Source organism: Scophthalmus maximus, chromosome 10, assembly GCF_022379125.1.
Source record: "Scophthalmus maximus strain ysfricsl-2021 chromosome 10, ASM2237912v1, whole genome shotgun sequence".
NCBI lineage: Eukaryota > Metazoa > Chordata > Actinopteri > Pleuronectiformes > Scophthalmidae > Scophthalmus > Scophthalmus maximus.
The window spans coordinates 7,227,887-7,252,964 of record NC_061524.1 but is presented as its reverse complement, the minus strand read 5'-3'; the positions used below and the strand labels follow the sequence as shown (position 1 = coordinate 7,252,964).

The following is a 25,078-nucleotide window of genomic DNA, read 5'->3' as shown; positions in this document are numbered from 1 at the left end:
CTAGTGATTCGTCGGATTTTGCCAATCGCATACAATGTGTACACATTCATATTCATTTGAAGGATTTAAAATCAAATCTGGGGTTTCATGACAAAACATATAAAAATGCCTATTTCCTTGTTGCAAAAGTCTTGCTTAGATAATGACTTCCTGAGCCTGCACCTATATATGTCCTCTACCATATCTGTCTATTTTTACTATCTGAATCACTACAATTTTTAATCAACTCATGATGTCCAAACAATGCCATAAACATAAGTAGTCATGTTTATCACCTATGAAGTCACTGGGCCAACACCTCGATCACAAATATGGAGAGCGGTTATAACTTCCATTCTCCTAGTGCAATTTCCCTGATCCTGCAATTTGCAAACTTCCTTTAGTACATTTTAATTATAGGTATTGTACCGTATGTGTAGCTAGAAAAAAGGCTCCTCGTGCAAGACTCAACTCATGTTTCAGAGCAGGGAAAATCCCACAAAGCTCTCACTGTGAATGTTTGACCAGATCTGTGTATACATGCGTGTTACAATGTGTTTACATAGTGTGTAGCTCCAATGTTCTTTTGGAAGTATCATTCTATAGGTAAATACTACAAGTCTTGACTGCTTATTCGTGACAAATGTGGATGGAAATAAGTGGAATAACTGCTCCTGTTATTCATTCAACACTGGCGTACTGTTCTTTTCAATTTTTGACTTCAGTTTTTTTATGTAGAATACTATCATGCAGTGGAAAAGGACATGTAAAATATGTGCAAATTAAAGAGGAACAAAATGGAGGTAAAGCAAAGAGCGAGCAGTCAAACATGTCATGCCAAAGCTAACTAGCCCAGCCTAGATGTCCTTTAAATTATTGTTAGAATTATATCTGAGTTCATCCTAACATATTAATCCTAAAAGGTTTAACTTGAAGGTTTTATGAATTATTTACTGGATGTGCATTAGTTGGCAATGTAGCCTTCACACTTTTTCCTTTTTCACTTTCCGTTTTTTTTTTCCACTTTCCGCGACCTTCAAAGCGGCCACACAACCATGTCAACATACTGTGGTGCACATGCTGTTGGCGTTGAATACAAATAAAAAAGCTGGCTTCTGTACGTTCCACCAATGTTTTCTCTCCCTCGACAGTTCCACTTTTGTGTTAGCCTTCATCTTCCCCTCCGCCGTGTATATTTTATGCAACACTCAAACGCAGCACAAAAAAGAACACAAGGGGGAACAAGTGTTTGTGTAAAGTACCCACATCACTTTTAGGCAAACCCTGCGTACTGGCCAGAAAAAATACACAGTATATATTTGCAAACACTGGAATTTCAGAGCGAGAACAGACGTTTGTGGAAAAGTCTGTGGAATTTTGTGGCTGGCGCGGCTTTTCTTTTTTTTCTTTTCAATTTCAATCTCTGTGAAATAGATAATAGACCAGATTTGACAGAGATTACTGCAAAGGTGCAATGGTCCCAGGACGGTGTTTCTTCTGCTGCATCTTCTGCCTGAGGAGCTTGTTTGACTTCATTCTTCAATTTCCACACATTTTCACGTCTTGACTTAAACAAATGCTACATTGCCATAAGAGTATGTCCATACACTTCAACATACTTTTGGTCTGCGGTTGTTTTTTCATTGTAAGTTAATTCCCTTTGTTCTAATAAAATCAATAGTTCGAGATTCTGGGAAAATGTATCGGCTTTCTAGTTAAGTCAGATAACAACATTGGCACCACTTAATTATTTGTGTGTGGATTAAACAAACACACTATAAGACAGGATTCTTTTTTAAATCTTTTGACAGAGCCAGCTACCCATTTCTCCCTGTTCATAACCTTTATGCTAACGTGTCTCCCGGCTGAATGTGAGCAGTTCAGCCAAAAGGTAATGCTCCAGATTTACTTTGAAAAGATTTTTACAGTCTTGAAGACATGGATAAAAACAAAAATATTTTTGCGAGGAATTGCAAAGATTTGAGGAAAGTTAGGAACACTTCTTTCTATCTTGGTAATTCCATTTTGACCTTTGTAATGTATTTCTGAAGCTTGTATTTATAGATTTGCCTCAATGTAATAATCCTTTTATTGTGTTTGACCTTCTCATGTCATCACGGTGGAAAAGGTTACATGTGCATAGCACAACAAACCCACAATACCGCGAGGATAATCAGCTCAGCATCTTCCCACGCACGCCGACATCACAGGCCAACACTTTGGATTCTCGCCTTTTGCCCCGGGATGTCGCAAACAGCCTGACACGCACACCTACACTGCAGCATCACACAGGCACCTGGGCTATTGTCTTACCCCCAGAGAATCTATTGTGACAACTCTCTCACACACACACACACACACAGACACACACACAGGACATCACAGGGCTCTCTCCTAAAACCACAGTACACGCCTTTGCATTCACTGCTTGCGCTCATGAGCAGCTTTCCCCACGCTCACTGCAGCACCGTCACAAGCTGCCCCCTCACAGACCTGACTACAGGGTAAACTGAACTGAACTTGCCTGGATTCTGAGTGCTGGTGAAAGTCCAAAAGGGGAATCCATCATCACATGGAATCCAAGTCAAATCCTAGGGCTGCCACATAACTGATGAAATAAGACTGATGCGGGATGGAGGGTGAATGCTCAGTGTGTAGATTTTAGATTTAAGGCCCATAAGCCTTCTGTTTAGCAGGCAAACTCTCAATTTGCTGTCAGTGGCTCGATCATGGGAAATGACTGAACTGAATTTATGACTTGTTAGACTTTCAAGTTTACTTGATAACAGTCTGTTCATTCAGCTTGCATTCCTGAGCTACCTAGTGCAGGTTGGACACGTACATCATAAAGTCCAAACCTCCTAACAGTGTTAATGTTTAAGATAAGTTTTATTGATCCACATAGGATAAATTCTTTATAGCCTTATTATGCCCATGGAACTTTGTGTTCTTTTTTCCCCTCAGTGTATTACAGGGGAGGGAAATTCCCCTATATTTGTATTATTGTAGGACGTAGGTGCAGGATTGTCGAGTTGAGTTACATTACCCTCTGCTGGACAAAGGGGGGAACTACAGTTTATTTAACGGCCCAGGCTATATCAATCGAGTGTGGAAAAACTTAATGGATTTTGGGATGTAGTTTTTAAACAGTGGACAAAATATACAACAATTTATAAATGAGCAAATTAGTGGCTGTGCTGTCTTTAGATAGATAAAGTCACGTGAACAAAATCTGATTTCTGTCTGTAATTCCGGTCTGCAGACGACTGAGAGTAACAGTTGGTGCCTTTAGGGGTTGTCGGGGAACATTTCATAACATTGTGGGAATTCGATTGGAACACTGTTTGAAGATAAATATTGCGTTAACCTTGCTCACATCTAACAGACAAAATGATGGCTGTCAAAATAAATCGAATATCGTCTAACGTAATAATTATTCACACGTCATTCATCAGTTGCGGTATCCGAAGTAGGAAATCACGAGGGGCACGTGAAGGCAGCAGGAGGAACAGTCGGTGGGGGACAGCGGGCTCCACAGTGTTTTCCAGACGTTTGTGGGCAAATATTTCGCGATGGATTCACAACCTCCGCCGAAGCCGTGGGAGAGACGGATCCCGGGGGCTCTGACTGCACCTGTGAACTACAGGTAAACGTCTGCTAGCTCGCCGTCTTGACATCTTGTCAGTGTTTACTCGCCACAGCTGGTTCGCTCTCGCTGCTAAGCTAGCTAGCTAGCACCAAAGTTGTTGCACGATAAAACCAAAAACAAAAGAGAAAACCTCCACAGTGTGGCAGCCATCACAACTTTCTGTCCAGCAGCTAACCAGTTGGGTTTATTGTTAATTTACCAATCGCCTTCTCCTTTTGTCAGTTAACTTACCTTTTTAAAATGACTCCCAGTTGTTCAAGTGGCTAACTTCTGAGCTAGGCCCAACGAGGCCCTGTCATGACCCCTCTGGGGAACTAAACGTTTCTCGTCACACTTCAACATTTTAATTCCGCCTGTAACTATTGTAAGTGATCATTTTGTATTATTTTAAATATGATATGCAATAGGGATTCGGTGTAACTACCTTGTCTTTGTACTGTGACGCACAGGATTCAACAGAACACTTTACTGCTCGAACGTACAATCGGTTTCATACCAATAACTGATTATTTGAATTATTGAAAATCTCTCTTTGCGACCTTCCATCAGTCGAGTAAATCTAAAGGGTTGTTTTGATCTTCCTGGTAATCATTGACCAGTGTGTGTGTGTGTGTCTGTGTGTGCGCGTTAAGAAGCTGTCACCAACAATGTTTTCATCCTCTGCCTTATCTTGGCTTTTCCATCCAATAGGTCTGTAGACTTTGTCCCGGCTCCAGGCCCGTCCACGTCCGTCGGCCCCCCTGTCCTTACGAGGATGGTGCCCCCGCCGCCCCCTCGTCCCGTCCAGCAGTCCTACCGTCCGGCCTACAGCTCTTTCAACTCTTCTTACAGCCCCTATGGGAGCTCCATGTACAGTGGATACAGCCCCTACAACGCCTATGGTGGCGGCGGCGGCGGCTATGGCATGGGAGGGTACAGCCGCTTCTCTCAACACGAAGACGTCGCCCCCAGCAGGTTTGTGCAGCACGCGGAGGAGAGCAGCCGCGGAGCCTTCCAGTCAATTGAAAGCATCGTCCAGGCCTTCGCCTCCGTCAGCATGATGTTGGACGCCACCTTCTCTGCCGTGTATAACAGTTTCCGCGCCGTGCTGGATGTAGCCAACCACCTAACACGGCTGCGTGCACACCTCACCCGAGTGCTGTCCGCCTTTGCTCTGGTGCGCACCTTGCGTTACCTCTACCGACGGCTGCAGAGGTTGCTGGGGCGGAGGTCGGATGCCGAAGTCGAGGACTTATGGGCGGACAGTGCCACTGATGCCCTCGCTACAAGTGCGTCCACTGGGTTTGGAACAGGAATGGAGGATCAAACTGTCAAATCTTGGCCAATCTTGCTGTTTTTTGCTGTGGTCTTGGGTGGACCCTACCTCATCTGGAGACTGCTGAGCTCTATACCTCGCTCCGAAGATAGTGGTGAGACTTGCAGTACATGTGAGATTATGTACATTGGAGAAAAGCATGTTTAAAGTGTTTGATTGAAATAAAAATGTCTTCAAAGATGTTCTATACCAGGGAAGGAATTGAACATCATTGTGTTGGTATATATGTAGCCAGTATTTTACTCCCAACCATAACAAGTAAAGATGTTTTGTGTTCCTTTTTATTTAGCTACCAACTGGGCCAGTGGTGAGGACGACCATGTAGTGGCCAGAGCGGAGTATGACTTCTCAGCTGCATCTGAGGAGGAGATTTCTCTGCGGGCGGGAGATATGCTCAACCTCGCCCCTAAAGGTGAGAGCTCCTTGATGACTGGCGGCCATCATTTTCCCTTCCTAGGAAAATAGTTTAATGTTTCTGTGTGCACTCAGTCTTTATGTTCAATGTTACAAATCAGAGAAAACGTTCTACAGCAGTATTGGATCATTGTGTGATTTATTATTTGGTCTTTATTTTATCCATTGACAGTTTCTGAGTTGATTTAGAAATTTAAAAAGACCATAGCAAACAACTAAAAGTGTACATCAATAACATGACATAAAATTACTTGATACCATGATTTCATTAGCCTCTCTGTCTCTCTTGTTAACTTTGAGTGAACAAAATGTCCTACATGTTGCTGAGCTCAGACCTTTTCTTCTCTCTCGTGTGTAGAGCAACAGCCCAGGGTGCGTGGCTGGCTGCTGGCCAGCGTGGATGGTCAGACCACAGGGCTCGTCCCAGCCAACTACGTCAAGGTACTTGGTAAGAGGAGAGGCCGCAAAAACGCAGAGATGGAGAGACTTTCTCAGATCCAGCAAGCGAATGCACAGGCCTCCCAGTCGGCCTTGGCCGCACTCCCGCAACCGAATCCTGCCCAAGCCTTACCCCCAGGCCTCGGTTCAGCCTCCACCTCACTTGCCTCAGAGGAGCTGCTAGAGTCGGTGTACACAGAAACACCAGCTTCCTTCAGTCTGGGAACGTCCAACTCCAGTGTGCCCTCCAGCACAGTGCTTAACATAAATGAGAAGACTGATCTGTGATGTTTGTGCATTCCTCTGCTCACAACATCGGTCGGCTCAGTCTTTACTGGTTTGCAATGTTGAACTCTGAAGCTTGACTAATAATCAGCTGTCAATAGATGCTTGGAGAAAGACCATGGACGTCATCAAAGAAGCTCAATGTACTTCGTAGACTCATCTATGATGGTTCAAATCATCGCACACAATCTGGGCCTTCTGCTAAGGTTATTGGTCAGAAGAGGTTTTACTGTTCTGTTTAGGGTCGGTGTGTTTATCTTTACATTTCTTTAGTCAGAGCTTGGAAAATAAAGTATTGTGTATTATCTAAATGTGGTACACTGCACTGTTGTTCTTAAGGATCATGTCTGATACAAGACGTTATGGCTTGAGATTGTTCAGTAACCGAAATGAGAACTAATCTAACGTGTTTTGTTTAACGCTGTAATAATTTAAAATTGTGTTTGATCTAGGCCTTCACGTTGATGTCGACTTTATGAAGCAAATGGGATTCGATTTGTTCAAGATGAAAAGAGGCTAATTTTGCACACTTTCAATAGTTCACAGGAAGTGATTTTGTAAATATTTAATAGTTATTTTGAAAATAAATATATTTCAAAAATGATTTTTCTATTCTGCTATCTATTCATTTATAGAATGAAAAATTCTCATGTTACTAAATTGAGTTTTTATTCAGCAAACCTTGGATTCTGAGATGAAGGATCTGTGAAAGACCCACTCATCCATCTCCATTTGCGCACACGTCAAACTACTGTAACACTCATAATGGTCCCCCCTAAAGAAAACCGGTAAATTCACTCAATTTTACAGTAAACATATTTGTACATTTGCCATAATGATGCTGTGGAGTTGTTGGAATATATAATGTATCCCTGTATACTTAACAGCTCAATAAGCCAAACAAATTACTATGGTAAACTTGAGCAATACAAATACCGCAAAACTATCATGTGTACAGTAACTAAGGTTACACTACGTCACTTCCTGAAACTAGTCCAGTCCCTTCAGGCTTGACACTATTCCCAGCACAATACAAACAGCGGCTGATCGGTGGCTGCCGCAACAGACAGCAGCAGAGCGCGGTGGCTGCAGGTGTAGCGGCGTATTATAAGAAGTTCATACATCCACGGTTAGTGGCTGCTGTGGCTGCCACCGGAAGAGCCACCGCCAGCTGCTGCTGCGGCGCTTGCTGTCTCTCGCGACGACGCACAGTGGTAGATACCGACGGAACCATTTTTGTAAATTTCGTTCAAAGTATTTTAGGACTTGTCCGCCAGGTTTGTATTTTCACAGTGCTACATGTCGATTATAAATTTGTCGTACGACTGTTTTAAAAATTGTGACAGTGCGTACTTATTTAGCTAGCTTACATGCTACCTGACTAAAGCTAACGGTGCATTGAAGGACTGTCGGAATTAGTTTAGTCGCGCCCGTGTCGTTTGGCTGAAAGGTTCGATCTTGACTTGATACATTACTCGTTTGACAAAAGGCTTTAAAGTCCACTCTTTGTCGAATATATTACAGCATTGATCGCATGGCAGCAGAAAAACAACATCCGAACAAAACGACTCTACTGACCGCATCATTTGCGAGGGTGACGCATGTCCTGGGCCTTGTGTGCCGGAGTATACGAGGAGTCCCTGAAGGCAGCAGACCCTGTCCCGCAAAGTTAGCTAGCGGTAGCGAAGGAAGCGGTTAGCCGGCAGGAGGCGGAGGAGGAGGAGACCGCAGCACCAGCACCATCACCATCCACACACAATGACATGAGACGGGCACAGGCGTAGTTTACTGTACGAGACGACTGGGGGAGAATATCTCTCACAACAGATAAGTATGTCAACAATTATGTTCTCACACTCTCTGTCCTGTGTTGATCTGTGTGTAGAGAAACCAGCTGGTTTTAATTTGACCCCCGAAAGCGCCAGATGCTGATGCAGCAGGAGAGCAGAGGGTCTCGGCCTGCGTCAGTGTCTCCTCTCTGTCCGCACCACTGATGGATGAACATCATACACCTGTACTGTACCAGCAAGTGTAATTTATTACACTTGTAATTTGTTTATGTAATTTATTATGCAAGTGATTATTTTCTCATTTTAACAATTTCCCATCTGGGCTATAAATTATCAGAATATGGTGGGAGAGAAAAGAAAAGCAGTTGAAAAGTTTGAATCCGAGTCCGTGCAGCCTTTTTGTTTGAAAAATTGCTTAAATTATTATCATTCCTTACCTCCTGCCTCTTGTCTCGCGTCTCTTGTCTTTGTAGAGATGAGCCGCTTCTGCTCGGACAACAACAACTTCCCCTACGACAACAACGTCCTGGTTCTGGACATGGTGCTGGGCTCTCTGTGGGGGGCGCCCCAGCCCATCAACTGGGACAACGTGGCCAAGCTAGTGCCGGGATTCACTGCCAAGGAGGTACGGTGAAAAAAACCGTCCGGTGACCGTGGTGTGAATGCTTCCATCTGTTCACCAGTCATTCAATTATTCAGAAAACGTTAAGCCGGACTTGTTGATGAGAAATATTTATATCGTGGCACTGATGTGATCTCGCAGTGTGCCCGTCGGTTTGAGGAGCTGAATAACGCAGGGAGGTTTCCTCATGTGGACAACCAGTGTAATGCCCTGACGGAGGGCAGTACCTCCCCTTCAAGTGGCCTGTCTACGCTGCTGGACACCGGGGATATGGTGGACACGGGAAGTGGCCAGAGCACCAGCAAAGTAACAGGTTAGTCAGTGGCACCCTGAGCAGCACAGATTCTCGACTGCTGTTACAGCTCATCTTTATTTGAGTTTAAGTTAATTGATTCCGTTTTTTTCTTTATTTTTTTACTAGAACTGTTCTCCGGCTTGTCAAAAGCACTACTAGAACAATCAAATATTTTACAGGCAGTACAATTCTTTGCTAAAAATGTATGTCAGTGCCCAAAAAACACGGAGCTATGGTATTGATAGTTTCCCCCTTTTTTTTTTTTTTTTTTGATAACAAGGCCCCAAGTCGATGCTCTCAGGAAGGGTTGGTTCTGTGGAAAGGAAGGAGAGAAGAGTCTCAGCAGAGGATGAGGACCAACCTCCGAAGCCACGAGAGTGAGTTGTAGTTTGTAAAACCTCCGCCTTTACAAAGTGCTGTTTCCCACAGCAGTGACGCCAGCTAATCTCTCAACTCCTGCTGTAATGTAATGAATGCTTTTGTACATTTCGCATATGTATTATTACCCTCGTTTTTTAAATGATTGTAATATTTTAAGCTTTTACTTTTTAGTGTTGCTAGCTCATAATATTGTTTACAGTCTTAAAGTGATACTCAACCTGTGTAAACTTGAAAGGCAGCTGTAAAGAGTTTTTCAGTTTTATGTTGTTTCATTTGAGCGATGATAGATATAAACTTTTCTTCCTACAGTCCCAACATGGTCATCCATGTCTGTGACGAGACAAAGAACCTGAAGCAGGACTTCACGTGTCCCAGAGATCTGCTCGTCAAAGAGATGCGTTACTTCGCCGAGTACCTGTCCGTGGACGCCCAGAGATGGGAGGAGGTGGACATCTCCGTCCACTGCGACGTGCAGATCTTCGACTGGCTCATGAACTACGTCAGGAGGAACTCTGCGGGAGAAGGAATCAGGGACAAACCTCGGCTCGGTAAAAATCCACAGTAGTAGACACAGCATTATTCCACATGGGAATGCCTGAGCTTTCACCCACAACACCTGTTAGTGCAAATCAGTGGATGGTGCTTGGAATTTATTGGTCAACGTGTTTGGTGGGTCACTGGCTGTGTGTTCTGTGATGTCTGTTGGTTGTGGGGTTTGTTTGGTTGGTCACGTGGTGTTTGTCAATTACAGAGCCCAGCAATGTGATCTCAATCCTGATCTCCTCCGAGTTCTTGAAGATGGATACGTTAGTAAGTGTTGTGAAGCTGGGTGTGGTGTCGTGCTTCGGGCCCCTTGTTTTTCAGATGTCATTTAGAGAATTGTCCCCTTATTAAATTGACACTTACGTTTATAATACAAGTAATTGTTTAGATGTTTTGCATCTGATAACTTCTCCTCGTTCAGGGAAAACAACAGGCCCATAGATAGACTTGATGTTGCATGGATGTTAATAATGTAGATATGTAGACTGTTAGAGGAGATAACATTGAAGCAGTATTGTTAATGTGTTTATGAAGTTGGGATCATTGAAATGATAGTCACACTCCTTGTGAAAGCGGTGTATCTATGTCATTGTTCAGGTGGAGGAATGCATCCAGTACTGCCACAAGCACATGAGCTCCATCGTGGCTACACCCTGCAACATGAACTGCATTAACAGCAACCTGGCGACACGCATCGCCGAGCTCTTCAGCCACAACGAGGCCGATGACATCAGGGACAAGAAGGACAAGTTCAAGAGGTGAGACGTGACGCGGCGTTCCATCCGTGTGGGGAGAGAGCTGGGCTGAGCTGAACAGGGCAGGAGAAGGAGGAAAGGTGGAGCTAAGATGGAGTTCGTTAAAAGGAGTAAAAATTATTGATATCAAGTGACATGGTTAGCGTTTTTAAAAATGGCATTTCCGAACTCATACATCACAACTATGCCTCCCGAGTTGATTCTGTTAAAAATAAACAACGAATAGATAGTTTCACGACTTGAAATTGGACAGAAAAGGAGGAGATGCATGTGCAGAAGGACGTCCCCTCAGTTATCACCTGTAGGAAAAGTATTCAGAATTATGTATTTAGTATTAAGTAAAAGTACCAACATGACAATGTAAAAATTTAAAATTCCTTTATTCAAGTGAAAGTATAAGGTGTTACATGGAAAATGTCCTTCCTTTATTTCCTTTCCGTTTAAAGCAAATTGTTCCAGAAGAAAATTGAGCGTCTTTTCGATCACAGCCATCGGAGCAGAGATTCACCGGGGAACGCCTCGACTCTATACAGGTGAGGGGGGGAGTTAGCGTCTTGGTTTCTCCGAGCAACGTTTTCCTCAGTCAGAGTTTCTTTTGCTTTTTCATGTCTGAGAGTTTATAACATTGGTTGCACGTTTTTTTTCTTCTCCCTTGTACCTTAATTCTCCTGACCATTATTGGTTTGTCGTACGTGTGTCGGAATCACAGGTGTGGCCTGTGTCTTAAGCTGCTGACCAAAGACACAGAGAGGAAGATTTCTTGTGTTCTGGGGAAAATCAACATCGATGCTCGAGGAGAGATCATCTACACACACACGAGGTATTACAGCAGCCGTTCACCGTGACTCAGTGTCACAGCAGTGTGCAAGGAAAAGATTCATATCGTCAGAGTTCCTATGTTTCTGTAGATCTCAGCTGAAATATGTCGAGGAACATTACAGCTGCTTATTATTGGGTAATAACCTTACATGTGTGTGTGTGCTTGTGTGTGTGCTTGTGTGCGTGCTTGTGTGCTTGTGTGTGTGTGTGTAGACAGAAGAGCTGGGATGTGCATGAATACATCTGTGGACTGTATGAGGAGCTCAATTCCTGGGTACTGGTTTACTGGAGAATCTGGGGTACCATCAACTACCTCACCTGCTCCCGATGCCAACAGGTGTGTGCGTGCGTGTGTGCGTGCGTGCATTACTTTACTGCACCAGTGATGTGTTTGAGGAGAGAAAATTACAGATTTATTCTGTGTGTGTGTGTGTGCGTTTAGGTGTTTGTATGTGCAGAGCTGACCCACTGCAGGTACCACCCAGACAGCGTGCTGTACCCCGGCCTGGGGGCAGAGAAAGGCTTGCATGGTGCAGGAATCTACCCCTGCTGCAATCAGAGGGTTCTCCGCTTTGACCCCACTGGTATGCCCAAGGTAAGGACTCTCTCACACACGCACACACATACATACAACAGGGAACTAATTTGACCAGAAAAGTAATCATCTATGAATATGTGGTTGTTGTTACACAAATTAAAACCAATGCAACTTTTGCATTCTCCTCATAATTGAGGTGGATTAACATAACGGCGGTACTGTCTGTTTTCATGCCCTCCACCCCAGCCGCATGCTGGGAAGGCCACTGAGTCCGATTAAACTCTGTGACTACGGTGGATGAATAAACGTAGCTCCCAAGTTCATCCAGACATGAAAACAGCTCAGCTGCAGCACAAAGAGACAGATGATGAACAGTTGACCCGTGTCAGTGATGTTGTATTTAGTACAAAATTTAACTTATAAAATATGGTGTAAAACAAAGACAGGGAAACAGAAAAAGAACATTTTTATTAGTAATATTGGGATTAATTCAGTTTATTACTTCAGTGTCCCTGACTGACCCAGATATTTTGTGTCGACGCTGGAATTAGTGTCTAAAACTCGCTGAGAGCTGCGTCTCGAAGCTTTAGCCATCCCCGACTTTTGTTTGAAAAATAAACAAAAGCTGTCCAGTTTGTCCTCACAATGCTCAGCTGTGTTGAGTTTTATTTCCCTGGGTGCTAAAGTCATCAATATTTTGAGTGTTCTTGTGATGCTTCAATCTCCAAACTCCCTTTGTTGTGTAGGATTCTCGTAAAAGTGGAAATCATCATCTTTTTTATTTGTGTGTTCAGGGCTGTAAGATGCGAGACCACATAGTGAACGTACCCGACGAAGAGAACTGCGATGAGGTGAGTTCAGCCCAGACCAGAGTCCTCAATGACCTGCTGCTGCACAGAGACGCAGTGTGTCTGTCCAACAACACACCACCTGCAGACGGGTGAGCACCAAGTCTGTGGAATCATTCGAATTCAATTGTTCCTCTCTTCGCTCGTTGTGAGATGTATGTGTGAGCGGTAAATGCAGTTTTCTGATGACGTGTCTTGTGTGTGTCAGTACTGAGGAGAGTCCGTCTGGCGCAGAGAAGGTTGAGGACTGTGACGTCCTCTTGGAGCCGACGCTCCTCGGACCTCTGAGAGGAGACAGCAGCACCGTGAGTCTCCCTCCGTCTTCTCTTCTCTTTACCTGTGTGTCTCCCTGCCTCTGTCCTTTTCCTGCCTCTGACATCAGCCACTTTCTCTTTTTTTCCAACCAGTTCTCCCTTTTGAAAAACTGGAGTCTGCAACTGGTAGGGCTTCTCCCCCTCATTTCATTCATCACACAGTATCTGCTTCTATTGTGGTATTTATTCAGTGTTAGCAAACTGTACGCAAAGGCAACTTTAGCTTTTACTGAGATCTTTTGTCGGAGCACTCAAACGTAAGTTTCGAGGGTGCCGCAGCCGTCGTCTTAAGTGCTAATGTCTCTGCTAACGTCTGTGACCTCGCAGAGAGCGCCTCTCCTGTCAGAGGACGAGGAGTACACCACTGGGTCAGAGGTCACCGAAGATGAGGTGGGGGATGAAGAGGAGCTGTCTAAGAAACAAGGTGGGGTAACTGTCTGTAATCTATCTATCTATCTAATCAGCAGTCAAACTGTTCAATCCTTAATTTTTTTACAGCTGGAAAATAAAACAGTTGCTGTCTTTGTCCAGCAGGTGGCGTCAGACGCCGTCAGTATATTTTTATCATGTTGTTCCTTTTTCTCTCTCTACAGCTGCCAAGAAGCCCAAGAAAACCCATAGACCTCTGAAAAAACAAATGTCCTCTCCGAACTTCCAGCGCAAAGACAAACCAGAGAAAGTGAGTCGGTGATGTCATTAGTATTCGGTTCACATTCCTCAGCTGAGTAAAAAAATCCTGCAGAAGGAAAGTTAAATGTGTAAAAGATGAATTCACACTGCACAAAAAGAAACCTATAATAGAAGAAAGAAATACTACAAAATTTCGTAGACCGAAAGATAGCTTTGTTCTGAAGGTACGGAAAATGTTCTGAAACAGGGTGTGTCAATTATGGAATTGTCTGCAATATTGATGTAGAACTTGGATTTTCACAACACAGTGACTTGTATTTGATATGAAGTTAGAAAGTTCATCCGAGCAAAATAATTCAGCTTGAAAGATTTTTTACTTGCAGATTCATGCTCGACTGCATCAAAACCTCTGCTGAAAGAGACACAGTCAGACATTGTGGTCTTCCAGTAGCATCAGCAGATTTGACCAGAAACAGTGTTTTTACATATTGTTTTAACTGTTTTGCTTGTTCCTACTGAAATATTAAAGGGCAGCAGATTCTATATTTAACACTTTCATGCCTGAAACCTGCACTGTTCTGTTTTTCTTCCCCCACAGTCACAGACCAGGGACAACACACCTTTCCTGTGAGTTCGTAATCTTCGTACACACATTCCTCTGAAATACTTGTGTATCAGCTGCAGTCATGCAGTGTGTGTTCTGCTTCTGATCTTTGCTTCACTTTGGCGCCTGTTCTGTGTGTTTTATGTAGCGTGAGTGTCCAGAAGAGTAAGTGGGACAGCTCTCGCTCCTTACGCTACAACCAGGATGCGCAGAGGGAAGAAGGTAAAGGAGGAAGTGGAATGTTATTAATACTTCTGTATTTTTAGGCATTGTCAATTATGTACCATACCAAACGGAGACTTTTGGAAACAACAACGCAGTCATTTGCTTCCTGATTGATTCAAGAATTCATACACTTACTATTACAAAATACACTTAGTATCTTTTGTTAAGTTAAATTAAAAGTCTTCACTCTGTATGTGACAGGAGTCTGAAAAGACAAGGAACTTTGATTCTTCTTCTTCCGGTTTTATTGTCTTTATGAACAGACCAGCGTCGCATGGTGGAGATCGTCGGCCACCTGACGAACATGAGGTTTGGAGACCAGGAACAGAGCAAATCTAAGGACACTGCAGAGGTAGGTGTGTGTGTGTGTGTGTGTGTCTGTCTGTGTGTGTGTGTGTGTGTGTGTGTGTGTGTGTGTGTGTGTGTGTGTGTGTGTGTGCGTGTGCGTGTTTTTACCGAGATTTGCGGTCTGAATTCACAGCATGTGGTCGTTGTTGATCTGTCAGCCCAGTGGTTGTAGTTTTTGCAGCTGCTTGATGTGTGTGTCTGTGTGTGTTATTGCAGCCTGCAGGGGGAATCTACTCCAGACTAGAAGGGCAATTTAAGAGTACATCTCAAACCAGACAGAGTTCAGAGAAGACACCGAGGTACTCACTCACTCACTCACTCACTCACTCACTCACTCACTCACTCATACTTAACTGTCTTCTTATTCTGACTCTGCAGACCTAAAATCCGCTACGCTCAGATCCGGACGACGTAAAGGACTCGACGGGACGAAGGCCGCCGAGCTGATGAAGAGTCAGACGGAACAAAAGAGGAAGACGATCCTTCTGTAAAGGACTCGTAAACTTCCGACCGGCAGCCCCTCTAGCACGGCCACCACTCATATCTGCGGGACTGTCTCCTCCTCACCACCCCTCCCTCCCCTCTCTGCTTAACTCAGGTGACTACGTATGGATCACCAGTAACTGCTGCGTCCTCCGTCTCTCAGCTCTCACTGTTTTATTTGTGCAGCTGCGACCAGAACTCTGGATCCAGCTTAGGAGTTGCACTTTGACCGACCTCATTCTTTCTTTTTTTTTGGAAGTGGAAATTTCTGCAAAGGACAACGTGCAAAATGCTCTAGTTGATTTTCTTTTTTACCGAGTCTCATCTTAACTTACACATCTGATTTGTTTTCGTTTCAGTAAACTTGTGAGAGTGAAACACTAGTTTGAGAGAGAAGGTCAGAAATCACACAGGAGATGAAGTGTTAACTGCGTCAACACAACTCGGCTCGTTCCATCGCATCACAGCACATCAGCACCTTTAACTCTGCACTAATCATCCTTGTCTTCTGTGGTGAAGAGCAAACATTTGGATGAGACAGATGTAACGCAATATAACTGACAAATATCTCCCCCTCCCCTCAGATATGCTTCAAGTCGTCTCCGTCTGTACTGGAATGTGAGTGTACTGTAAAAACACTGGGACCAATAAAAAATCATGAATGACGCCGACCTCAGGTCATTTGACGTGTTTCTTCTTTGACGCTCCCTGTCCACCGGGTGGCAGCATATCATGGCAGAGGAGGAAAAACGGACCCTTAGAAGTCAACTTTGCCCCAGATTGACCACTAACCTGTCACCGCTGCTCCAGCTAACACTCAGGTGATGTCACAGAATTTAACCTGATTGGTTTTCCTCATTGGAAATTTTTTATTTTGGTTCAAATCCTTTTTTTTTTCTAAAAAGAACGAGCAGTTTGTAGAAAGTGAAAGTCCTGAGCAGAGGGGCTGGTATTTGCCCCTGGGTGTGGGGTCAACCACCCTCTCTGTCAGAGAGCCAGCGATCAGTGGGTGTGCTAACCTGGCTCTTCCTGTCCGACGTATTCACAGGGGTATTAATAACCGACAGAGGAGGGCATAAGGGGGTATGAAGTGTGGAGAGAGCGGGCTTTTTTTCTCCCTTTTTTGGGGGGCTGGGGGCTACCCCAGCTGTTCCCTCTTCTCCTCGACAGCAAATGCCGAGAATGGCTGAGGATCTCTGGATCTGGGTCAGGAAGAGAGGGAGGAGGAGGAGGATGATGGGGCGTCCAGTTACAGTACAGCCGGACTGAATTATGGTCCAGGAGAGTGGGTTCGATGTAAAGCATCAGAGCAGACATATGTTCCAGTAATACACCAGAAGAAGTCCACAGATGGCAAAAAGTTAAGTTCTTTTGCCATGAACCACAAAAACCTTCCTCCAAAATTCTCCTTGTTCAAAAATTAAATGAACAAAAGTAGTGTTTAAAGTCTGACCGTAACTTTTCTGCTCGTGTTCACCAGCTTCCTCTCTGGTTGCATCAGAGCGGTGACAGGTCGTTGGGGCTGGTGTCCAGACGAGTGTATCAACTTTCACTGGAAAAGCATCATAACCTTCAGTGTAATACCAGGAAGTTAACAGGGATCAGTGGCAGGCTCGGCTTACACAGCAGCAGCAGCAGCCCCGGACGAAGATGTCCGAGCAGAAACGGCCAGATGCCACAAGGAGTAGTGAGGGAATGACAGGACGACAGACATCATCATCATCATCATCATCATCATCATCTACCTTTCCCTCCAGGATCTTCGTCAGTGTGTTTGAGTCCAGGTGAGAGTCGGGATCTAGATTTGTCGTTTATCTTGGGACCAGGACAGAACATAAATATATTCTTTTATGTTTTTATGATGATTTTCCAACATCAACATCAATATTTACTTTTACTTATTAATTACTTATTACTACATTTAGATGTTTTTTTTCCTCCTAAAAAAACAGATTTGACTAGGAGATAGATGTCCCAGTTGTTACCTTGTGAGAAAACCAGTGAGAAACAATTACTTTAATGAAGTTGGGATAAGAAGACTGAAATTTTGCCATCGTTCAACAACAAATGAACTGTGTGTGTGTGTGGTTAAAATACTGAAAATACAAACTTGTTATTTTTCCACATCCGAGGACATGAATGCCTCACTTGATTCCTCCACCACCACCACCACCACCGTGCTATCAGTTCATCTGCTCCACTTATTCAAACTGCAGGGTTTTCAGCTTAAAGTGTAACATTAACATTATTATTATGAGTTTATATAATTTTGAGGATTTAAATATTCATGATTATTTTTCCCATTAATATAAAAATATATATTTTTTGTTAGCACTTTGACTTACTTCTCAGTAAAACCATTTGTGAGGACATGATGAAATAAAAATGGGTCCCGGTCGTGAAATAAATAAATCGGAGCAAAGCCAGCATTATAAAATTCTCAACTTTAATCAGTTCAAAAAGTTCACAACAAATGTAACACCTTGAGAAGGGAAATTTGCCATTAGAGATCGGGTACTTATTTGGATTTATACATTCTTTTCCTAATTAAACTCGTTGGCAATTCATTTGCTCTGTGGACAAAAAGCCTTTTATTTATTTGGACAGAACTCAAAACAGGTACAAATGAAGGAAGAAGAAAGAAAAAAAAAAAATACAAAATCAAATGTAAACCCGGTTTTATTTTTCATTTTGCTCTAAAGGTAGTAGTGTCTTGAAGCACTACCGCATGGTAAACGATCTAAATTAGTACAATTCAAAATCTTGAAAGCCATCTGAGTTAAACAGGAGTTGTTATAAAGATGCAACCAACCAAGAACCCATAAATACCTCCGCCACTTCCTTAAAACATCCCATTAATGAAGGCTCACAAATGAGCAACAATCCTCTTAGAGGAAAACAAAACGCTGATGTCGACTGGTCGACAGCACACACGCACACACCCACAACAAAAAGAAACAAAAGAATAAAAGGAAGAAAAAAAAACAATGTTCCCATGGTAGAAAGATGCTATACAATTGGGATGATATGCACATATTCGGTTTTGCTTTCCCTAAAAACAAAAAGACCAATAGAAAATAAAATAAGAACTCGGGGAGGCAACAGATGCTGAAACACGAAGCAGCATCTCAGCCTTCATTCATTATCCGTTAGATTCACATTCTCCCACAATGCCATGGGGCACTAAATAAGCAGTGCGCGCGCCTCTAAGAGACCACTTCCTGTCTCGACGCCTCTATGCTGACGTGACACATTAGCTGTTCTCACAAAAAAAACCCTGCTTAGACTGTATATATATAATATATTTATATATAAACAAATATATGGGGGAAGGAGGAAGAACTGGGGGGAAAGAGAACGAGGGAGGTGGAGGGAACAGAACAATTTTTTTAATAATAATTGATAACGTGTCCTAATTGTTACAACCTCATCATGCAGGTGTTGGGATGAGACAAGAGACCAACAGAACGTAAACTGGGATCGATGCTTCTGGAAAGATAATACACAAAAGCTTCCAATAGAAAACGCAGATTATGTAAAAAGGGCCACAGGGCGACGCGGTAGTCATGTACATGTTATTGGCATTGTTTTGGTCAACAAACATCCAGTGGGACGGCGGCCCGCTCTGCGGAGGGGGAGCGGCCTCCCGCCACACTCAAGTGCCTCTCTTGGGTTTGTGTTGTGTTTGCTGTGGTTTCGGGTTTATTTGTTTGTTTTTGTTTGTTGGTTGTCTGAAGTACTGTACAAGTTGGGTCAAGCTGCTGCTCAGTCACACATCTCCTCTGGGATCTCGTGAGGGTTGAGGATACCCGGCACTGACATCTGGATCTTGTGTTTCTCCTCCTGGGCCTGACGGAGCGACGCCTCCCTCTCCTCCAGGAACAGGTCCGAGGTGTCCTCGCCCGCAAACTCCTGAGGTAGAGAAGAAGGAAAACGCTGAGGTTAACTTATTATTACATCTCTTAGTATAAGAAAGCCCGAGGAGACATATTGAACTGTCCAAAACACAAACCTATTTACTTTAAAATATTGTATAACACGTTTATAAATGTTTAACATCTTTAATTTTAAAGATGATAATCTGAGAAATGACCACCAATAAAAAACACTGAGCCTCCATTGAGCCTGACAGCTGGTTAATGTAGCCATTAGTCCAACTTGTCCTTCGGTGACTTCACCGTGATGCTCTCATACACAGATTTATATTCCAACAATAAGCTGGCACAACAGCCACAAACCTCCCGTATATTTAGAAGGGAAACCTGGCCGTGGAGGAAAAGGTTATTTCTGGAAACAGCAGCTAACCAGCAAGTAATGCAGCCACTGATAACCTCTGTGAGAAGAAAGATGGACGCAACGGCAGAAAATATAGCTACTAGGTTGTGTAAGAAACAACAAGGACCAAGACTTGATTCAAACTCCTCATCGTGATGCGTAGTAGGATGAGCAGGAGCAGAATGTTGTACACCACTTTGTTCACTTGAATGACCCCTCACCTTTATCTGGACTAAGAAGTCCCTGAGGTGCTCCTTGAAGGCAGGAATGTCCTGGTTTAAGCTGAACAGCCCGGTGACAAACACCTTCACCTGAGCACTGAAACACAAAGGAAACACAGTGAGGATGTGTCTGTGTGAGGCTGTGTGTATGTGCGTGCATGTGTGCTCAGACTCACTCTTGTAGATGAGGGAAGGCCGTCTTGAGCAGGTTGGCCACGTACTCCTGGATGAACACCTGGTTGTTGGTGGGATTGGCAGGATTCAGCCCTGTGGTGATCTTCCCCTCCTCCACCAGGTTGAACATGTAGGCCAGGATGGACGCGTGCATGGTCAGTCCTGCGGGACGGACGCACACACCAGCTTACTACAGGAACTTCAAATATGTCACCTCTCTAGGTAGGACGTTTATATCGATGCCCTCAGTGGACTCTCTTCTGTAAACTCACCAGCAGTGTGCGACGTGTCCGTGACCACGGAGAAGATGTGTTGTAGGATGTCGCAGAAATACGTCTGGTAGAAACTCTGAGCGGCGGCTTCCTCCTGGGCCACGTTCTGCAGCATCGTATAGAGAATTTGCAGACCTGGATGAGCAGAAACACACATCTCCGGGTCAGCATTCCTCAAATGTCTTCCACAGCTGAACGTTTGTTACACCTGAACGTTGCTGTGGGGCCGGGACCACGACGTGACACGTAAAAATGTGCGTGTGTGTGTGTTTGCTGACTTACCGGTGTCGGCCACGTTCCTCATGGTGTGTTTGAAGGCCCAGATGATGGAGTCCAGCACCAGCTTGAACTGGGCCGGGGGGATGGCGAGGAACGCGGGGAAGCAGTGAGAGTTTACAGCTTGGAGCAGGTAGAAGAAGTGAGTCCTGTGCTCGGGATACTCCTCAAAGTTCTGGCGGAAACACATAACAGATAAAAGGTTGTTTCAATATGTTCACACCATCTATATAATTCAAGAGGTTGGGTTGAGAGGAGAGAATAGAGAACAATTTTCTGGGAATTTTCCGAGAGCAACAGTTGTGGACATTTGCGTTCTCCCATACAGCCCCTCCGGAAAATTTCAGGAAAATGTCCGGACTTCAAACAGCTTTAGTGTGATACATGTCTTTTATTAATAACCATGTGGTAGGTGTGTCAGAGTCTAATTGTTCTCGGGTTCAATAGTAAAATAATCCATCAAGACTGTTCAAAACCTCTTATCTGGCGTGTGATACGCTTTTCAAAATTCAGGACTGACCATAGTTGAAAACTGTTCTGGAACCGTAATACGCCAATTAAAATATTCTGCTGAGTGTCAGCTGGTCCTTTATCTGTTTGCACACCGGCTCAATCACAAATCACACGGACTCTGTACTCGGGATGTGGCAGGGTCACATCAGTTTCTATGTCTCGCTCATCTGATTGGAACCCATACAACTCCTCTGGGTAATGTCTAAAAACAAAATGGGGGGTTAGCAGTTCAGAGCTGCAGTGCAGGTGTGAAAACAAACTGCTGCTCTGCTTCTCTGACATGGAGAGATGTGTCTCTCCGACACGGGTCAGTGGAGTTCGTCCAAAAAGTGACTTTTTGTATCAAGGTGCTTTTTGAGAGAACTTTGCTGAAGGGATTTGATAACGGAATCTCCCAAAATGTACCCGGCCAAAAAATGTCGCAACTTCAGTCAGTCACGTGGATCTCAGCCGACCAATGGAGCCGTCTACAGGCTTAGTTCAGAAACTCTTACGACTGACAGTTTGTCACCGGAAACCTATTTTTCTCGCGTTTTCTCCCACGTGGAGTAAAATTCAAGTGTCGCCCAATCGTCTGGGATCCTCCAATCAGGTTCCAGCTGGTTACTAACTAGAGAGCCACGAGGGCGAAGCCTCCAGCCGAGGACGACTGAAGTGCAGTGATCCGTTAAATTAGGTGTGTGGAGTAACTGACCTATTCCTTTGACTCTACAATGTGAACTAGATGTATAATACTGAAAAATAAAGACTAAATAAATAAATGATAAATGACACTTTAAAAATGTAACCTGCTACCCAGTTCCTTTATTGTCAACCAACTTCCTCAAATTCTAAATAAAACCAGTCCTGTGCAGAACTTTAACTAACAGCCTGCTGATAAGACCACATGACAAAGATGGTTGATCTTCAGAAAATTCAAATTATGTTTCCTTGATGAAAACACCTCCAATATTTTGAACTAGTGAGAATCAACGTCAAACACTAAATGGTACAAGATCAGTTAAACATCCTGTCTCACCTTGTTGATCATGTTCAGGGTGCACTCGAAGACGGCGTCAAAGATCTGGGGGATCTCGCTAGTGATGTGTCCGCCCAACTTGTTCACGATGGTCGCCATGGTGCTGAGGACCTCGGGTTCCCGGGCAGCGGGGACATTGCGCTGGTAGTCGATGAGGACGGCGTCCAGCAGCGGCGGAACAAAGTTCTCCCCGACCTGGAGGACAACAGCGGGGGATCAGCAGTGATCGACACGCTAACAGCAGAAGAAGAACGTCAGGGGTAATGACTTCTAATTTTTTTTTTTTAATTGGTCTGATTAAAAACAGGCCGTGGATAAAACACCAATCTGCCTCAATATTAAAACCAGTTACCAGTTTTAATGCTGTGGCTGCTCAAGTGCATGACACAGAAGCTGAACATGAATTATTATGCAGATAAAAACAGCTGAGGGCAGAAACAGCCAAGTCCTCTATGAGGAAATAAAATCTTTGTGCTTGATCTAAATATACCAACAGGATTAGAGCACACGGGTAAAAATATAGACTTTTTATCTTTCATTCTTATATACAATTTGCTTCTTTTTGTGAGTTTAGAATGAACGATTGTTCTTCGTGTCATCTGCAGTGAATTATGAGGGTTTTCCTCTGCACGTTTCTCACCATCTGCGGGTCGTTTGATCGGCTGACCCAGCCCGAGATCAGTTTCAGCGTCTCTCGCTTCACTGTCCTCATACTCCTGATCAAGGGCTGTTTCGTCACCATCTCACCTGCACACAGAAGGGAGACGCACACACGTTAAAACACATAGTACCAAAGACACCAACACAGCTTTTAACCTGCTGCCTCAGTAAAAAGCTAAATGTGCACCGACTGCAAAAACCCGAACATCGTCATCAAACCAACAAAAATCGTATCAAATAGTTGTGTGATGAAAAAGGATTTTGAGATCGTCGTGTCACAACAGCAGCTGTGGACACAATTGTTAGAAGTGGTTTTGGCAACACCATGGTTTCCTACTAAATGCCTTTACATTAGCCTTTTAAAAAAAAGTGTTTTATGTATCTTTGATTCGTGTTATCTTTCTAAGAATGGCTGGTTATGGCTGTAATCAGAGGGACCGAGGAACAGAAACACATTTGATTTTTGAGTGTTATTATTTTTGGGGCTCGAGCACAAACGGTGGACAAGTTGAGAAGATAAAGATCTGCAGGAGCATTTTAATGAGTCTGTGTTCTCTATTGTTTGTTTTACGATATAGTTTGGTAAATGCAAAGCAGTTCCCCAGCAACACATTATTTTCAAGCAAGACTGTAATAGGAAAAAATATGGTTTCAGATGATAGATTAGTAAAGTTTGGAAACTCTTGTTTGTTTAAGAGCAGTGGTTCTCAACCTTTTCCACAATAATCAGGCTGGTGCACGCGACCCCTCCACAACAATTTTTTTTTGTCTCTTCCCCTGAGCCGCCAGTCAGTATTTTCTTTTGTCAAACACCAACCCATGTGCTCACAGACTTTTTGACTGCCACAAACACACGCTGCAATAACATCCACTCTAAAGCAGATTGTATCAAAGACCATACCAGGAGGCGAACAGAAATCCTTAATATTTCATCATGCTGCGCGCCTCAAACTGCACTGTTATGCACAGAAAGACTCGGATGTGTCATCAAAAAAGCACATGCAAGGAAAGAAAAGAAAAGGCAATAACAAAACAGAAATCTACTGCAACTCCAACTAAAGAAAAGCACAAAATTATAGTTTGTGTGTGTAGCTGGATCTTTCCACACAAAGTACTAACACTTGCCACTGGAAGCATATGGGTATTTATTTAAACCTTGCATCACACAGAAGCAATGCTGGATTTACATGAAGGACTGCATGCCAAAACAACAACCAAGTGACACGGTCTTTGCACAATAAAGTGAGAGGTAAAACACAGAAGAGCAAGCAATGTCAGGTTACTTGCGTATTGAGGACAAAAAGCATTAATATTCAATCCAGCGCCAAAGCAAATGGTTGGCAGAGATCATAAAGAGGTCGTACAGACTACGACTCCATCTGCCTGCGGCTCAGAGAGCTGCCACAACCTCACACACTCGCAGATGAACGACAGTGAGATCAATGTAGAGACAAGTTATTATCAGTCAACTGTAAGATCACAAGCACACACCTCCCTTACCATTTGTCTGAATGGCAGCAGATATGTTCTCGCTGAGGCACTTGTAGACGTTGAGCATGTCGAGGTAAATCCGTCCCAGCTGGATGACGAAGGGATGTCCCACGGCCTTACAGGCTCGGACGTTCGTCTTCAGGATGCTGCCCAGCTGCTTCACAGTCTCCGGGTCCTTCAAGATGTCCACGTTCTGACGTGTGCAAGGCAACAGCTTAACACACTGCTCTTTGTTTGTCAGTCGTAGACATACGGGTTTATTGTGTCCGAGTAAACTTGGCGCTTACCTTCGTGGCCTGCTGGATTATACTGTCCCACACTTGATTGGGCAGCAGCATATATTTCTCTATGAGGTGCTCCTGAACAGCCTGATCCGTCTGGGCCCCAATCATATAACCTACTGCCTCGTAGAACGTGTGAACCTGGACACACACAGGAAAACTTGTAAGTATGCAAAGTTGAGACAGGGAGTGGGAGAATTATTTTAGTGGAATTCTGCTAAAAGATGTATCTTCTTAGTACCAATGCAACATCCATCAATTTTTATTTCAAAACGGCGTTTTAAAGGTAATCATCGTCCATATTAACACACCTGAAAACATATAACATGTGACCATTCACGTACACGTGCATGTCGGTGTAAACAGGAAGCAGACTGTCAACTTGGCAGTCGGTTGCTTCGTTACAGAAAGTACTCGGGACCAGAAACGGCAACAGTGAAAAGTAAGAGCAGGGATTTCTTTTCTTGCATCAACAACGAGGTGGAACTGTTACTGACACGTTTTGCATTCACTGGTAGTCGAGTCGTGAGGGATAAGAACCAATCAGGAAGTGAGTGGACACTCCCCGGATTTCGCAAACTAAAACGGGGAGCGCAGTGTTTCCACACTTCTAAGGACTCGT

General features: G+C 43.8%; 3 protein-coding genes and 1 long non-coding RNA gene across 12 annotated transcripts in view; 3 read left to right on the top strand and 1 right to left on the bottom strand.

Moving 5' to 3' along the window:
* Window positions 1-3,455: 3,455 nt before the first annotated feature.
* Window positions 3,456-6,684, top strand: pex13 (peroxisomal biogenesis factor 13). Its single transcript, XM_035605242.2, has 4 exons — window positions 3,456-3,625; window positions 4,319-5,037; window positions 5,233-5,355; window positions 5,716-6,684. The coding sequence occupies exons 1-4, from the start codon at window positions 3,552-3,554 to the stop codon at window positions 6,081-6,083; spliced, it is 1,284 nt and encodes a 427-aa protein (XP_035461135.1). The 5' UTR covers window positions 3,456-3,551; the 3' UTR covers window positions 6,084-6,684.
* Window positions 6,685-7,077: 393 nt separating this feature from the next.
* sanbr (SANT and BTB domain regulator of CSR) lies at window positions 7,078-18,250 on the top strand. Of its 5 annotated transcripts, XR_007031521.1 has the most exons (26): window positions 7,078-7,357; window positions 7,605-7,911; window positions 8,344-8,495; window positions 8,634-8,805; window positions 9,068-9,164; window positions 9,478-9,716; window positions 9,920-9,978; window positions 10,309-10,469; window positions 10,913-10,999; window positions 11,176-11,286; window positions 11,499-11,622; window positions 11,728-11,880; window positions 12,618-12,763; window positions 12,880-12,976; window positions 13,079-13,111; window positions 13,313-13,409; window positions 13,579-13,664; window positions 14,214-14,242; window positions 14,368-14,441; window positions 14,708-14,796; window positions 15,009-15,091; window positions 15,171-15,390; window positions 15,860-15,893; window positions 16,002-16,096; window positions 16,756-17,059; window positions 17,228-18,250. XR_007031521.1 is itself a non-coding variant. In XM_035605240.2 (22 exons), the coding sequence occupies exons 3-22, from the start codon at window positions 8,346-8,348 to the stop codon at window positions 15,205-15,207; spliced, it is 2,124 nt and encodes a 707-aa protein (XP_035461133.2). In that variant the 5' UTR covers window positions 7,078-7,294; window positions 7,605-7,911; window positions 8,344-8,345; the 3' UTR covers window positions 15,208-15,951. The 5 variants fall into 5 exon arrangements, 3 of the variants coding, with proteins under 3 accessions (XP_035461133.2, XP_035461131.2, XP_035461134.2); XR_004784508.2 differs by having other exon boundaries at window positions 15,171-15,893; XM_035605240.2 differs by lacking the exons at window positions 16,002-16,096; window positions 16,756-17,059; window positions 17,228-18,250 and having other exon boundaries at window positions 7,078-7,294; window positions 15,171-15,951.
* xpo1b (exportin 1 (CRM1 homolog, yeast) b) overlaps window positions 17,705-25,078 on the bottom strand; it is a 23,309-nt gene continuing 15,935 nt past the window's right edge. For 4 of the 5 annotated variants that reach the window (XM_035605232.2, XM_035605233.2, XM_035605236.2 and 1 more), the window contains 9 exons: window positions 24,463-24,597; window positions 24,176-24,368; window positions 22,665-22,771; window positions 22,025-22,219; window positions 20,500-20,668; window positions 20,218-20,352; window positions 19,948-20,107; window positions 19,772-19,868; window positions 17,705-19,187 (listed from right to left, as the gene is read on the bottom strand). In XM_035605232.2, coding sequence (XP_035461125.1) covers window positions 19,041-19,187; window positions 19,772-19,868; window positions 19,948-20,107; window positions 20,218-20,352; window positions 20,500-20,668; window positions 22,025-22,219; window positions 22,665-22,771; window positions 24,176-24,368; window positions 24,463-24,597 — 1,338 coding nt within the window. In that variant the 3' untranslated portion in view covers window positions 17,705-19,040. The remainder of the gene's footprint in view (window positions 19,188-19,771; window positions 19,869-19,947; window positions 20,108-20,217; window positions 20,353-20,499; window positions 20,669-22,024; window positions 22,220-22,664; window positions 22,772-24,175; window positions 24,369-24,462; window positions 24,598-25,078) is intronic. The other variant, XM_047334748.1, reaches the window with a different exon arrangement.
* The window catches only part of LOC118283361, an 8,809-nt gene continuing 5,881 nt past the window's right edge, over window positions 22,151-25,078 (top strand). Inside the window, exon 1 of the long non-coding RNA XR_004784511.2 lies at window positions 22,151-22,284. This is a non-coding gene — a long non-coding RNA (uncharacterized LOC118283361). The remainder of the gene's footprint in view (window positions 22,285-25,078) is intronic.